This window comes from Sardina pilchardus, chromosome 23 (genome assembly GCF_963854185.1).
Source record: "Sardina pilchardus chromosome 23, fSarPil1.1, whole genome shotgun sequence".
Lineage (NCBI taxonomy): Eukaryota > Metazoa > Chordata > Actinopteri > Clupeiformes > Clupeidae > Sardina > Sardina pilchardus.
In genome coordinates, this window is record NC_085016.1 from 823,833 (window position 1) to 826,332 (window position 2,500).

At 51.5% G+C, this 2,500-nt stretch overlaps 1 protein-coding gene across 2 annotated transcripts in view; it reads right to left on the minus strand.

Annotated features, from left to right (window-relative positions):
- Positions 1-618: 618 nt before the first annotated feature.
- vegfd (vascular endothelial growth factor D) overlaps positions 619-2,500 on the minus strand; it is a 21,974-nt gene continuing 20,092 nt past the window's right edge. Inside the window, exons 5-7 of one of the 2 annotated variants that reach the window (XM_062527498.1) lie at positions 2,442-2,500; positions 1,501-1,635; positions 619-1,087 (exon numbers count right to left, since the gene is read on the minus strand). The exon at positions 2,442-2,500 is cut by the window's right edge and continues 48 nt beyond it. In XM_062527498.1, coding sequence (XP_062383482.1) covers positions 1,550-1,635; positions 2,442-2,500 — 145 coding nt within the window. In that variant the 3' untranslated portion in view covers positions 619-1,087; positions 1,501-1,549. Of the gene's footprint in view, positions 1,088-1,500; positions 1,636-2,441 lie in introns of those variants that run through there. The other variant, XR_009937005.1, reaches the window with a different exon arrangement.

The window sequence follows — 2,500 nt, forward strand, 5'->3', positions numbered from 1 at the left end:
GAGAATAATGTCAGCTGGACCCGTTGTTTGGCCTCATACTGAAGGAGTTGTGCTGGTGGTGTGCCAGACATTCCTGCTCGGAGGGAACTGAATAAACTAAACATTGCTGCATCAGATGTGCCTGTTTGAGGGAACTGTGTGATTGACTTCTGAATTAACAAAACATCTCTTTCCTCCATTTCGAGGACAGAACATTGCACTTCCATCTGCCCACCCAGTGAACCTAATTGGCTAGATGTGTTGCCGTGCCAACCATTTCTGCTCCATAGGTGTTGTTTGTTGTCCCTTCATAATGATGCTCATCTGCCGTCATACTCACGGCACGGCCAGCACCAAGCGCACACACACACACACACACTCACACACACGGCCCGCACCAAGCGCAGAGGAACGACGCCGTGCTAACGAGGCGTGCTAACGAGGGCTGGTGGTAACGACCGTGTGTTGCGTAAGAGCTGATGGGTTGAGATGCCCTTTGACCTGCTGATGACCCTCTGAGTGCTTCCTACATATATACATATTTACATATTATACATGTTATACACATTATACACATTATGCATCTATGGCTTCCGCACTGTTGAGAACAGGAAATGACAACGCTGGAGACGTGCAGCATTACACATGAAATATCTATTTACACAGCTTGCCAATACATTACAAAAATATCATTCTTTAAAAGTACATTTGGATTTGTTTTGCTCAGTGCACTGGAGGAAGGCGTGTGTCACATGTCCACTCCACTCTGAGCCCAGAAGCACACGCTTAAAAAACACCTTTTGCCGTTTTGTTAATGAGAGAATCAATCAGGTGGTTAAAATGCAAAGGCTGTACAGGGCCGTGTGGTTTAAATAGGGACATTACTGAATAAATTAGGATGCGTTCTTCTCTGCTCTCAAGGCCAGCAGATCGTCTGCACTCCATCTCCGTCAGCCAGGTCTTCATCTCTCCATCTCTCCATCTCTCCGTCAGCCAGCTCTTCATCTCTCCATCTCTCCATCTCCGTCAGCCAGCTCTTCATCTCTCCATCTCTCCGTCAGCCAGCTCTTCATCTCTCCATCTCTCTCTCTGTCAGCCTTGTCTTCATCTGCAGCGGTGAGGAGAACAGGAAGAGACACGCTCATATCAACATCACTTCACATCAGTGGAATTACGTTTACTACATGAGACTCTGGGGCACACACACACACACACACACACACACACACACACACACACACACACACATCAGTGGAATTACGTTTACTACATGAGACTCTGGGGCACGCACACACACACACACCAGTGTAATTACATTTGCTACATGAGACTCTGGGCCAATGAGGATCATATCTCATCCATATTACATTACACCCTTCACAGGCAAGCATAAGCACCGGAGATGCCCTTTGATAGGCTTGTGTTTTCTTGGGACTCCTAAAAGTTCCTGGGGTGCCATTTCTAAGTTTGGAAATCTCACTTGAGGTACTCGTTAGGACTCAGAGTTCAGAGATTTCTCACTTGAGCTCCTCGTGGTCGATGCGGCGGTCTGTTCTGAGTTCCGTGGAGGTCAACTTGGACGCTGGTCTCTCGGAATGCACTGGCAGCGCTCCACGTCCATCTCACAGTGAGCCCTCTGGACGCTGGCGGACACGTCTGGAGCGGCAGAGCAGAGAGAAGCGGTGATGTAGCGCATCGGACAGGACAGGTGTGTGTGTAGCGCATCGGACAGGACAGCACAGGAGAGAGAAGCGGTGATGTAGCGCATCGGACAGGACAGGTGTGTGTGTAGCACATCGGACAGGACAGGTGTGTGTGTAGCGCATCGGACAGGACAGCAGAGCAGAGAGAAGCGGTGATGTAGCGCATCGGACAGGACAGGTGTGTGTGTAACGCATCGGACAGGACAGGTGTGTGTGTAGCGCATCGGACAGGACAGCAGAGCAGAGAGAAGCGGTGATGTAACGCATCGGACAGGACAGGTGTGTGTGTAGCGCATCGGACAGGACAGCAGAGCAGAGAGAAGCGGTGATGTAGCGCATCGGACAGGACAGGTGTGTGTGTAGCGCATCGGACAGGACAGGACAGGAGAGAGAAGCGGTGATGTAACGCATCGGACAGGACAGGTGTGTGTGTAGCGCATCGGACAGGACAGGACAGCACAGGAGAGAGAAGCGGTGATGTAATGTCTGACAGGACAGCACAGCACAGGAGAGAGAAGCGGTGATGTAACGCATCGGACAGGACAGGACAGCAGAGGAGAGCGAAGCGGTGATGTAATGTCTGACAGGACAGGTGTGTGTGATGGGTATGGTGTGTGTGTGATGGGTACGGGGGGGGGGGGGGGGCACAGCTGGTGTGTGTGAGGGGTAGGGGGGTGTTGTGGACACACACCTGGTTTTTGTGAGGGGTAGGGGACACCTGGTGTGTGTGAGGGGTGTGTGTGTGTTGTGGACACACACCTGGTTTTTGTGAGGGGTAGGGGACACAGCGGTCCTCTGTGCAGTCCCAGATCAGCCCG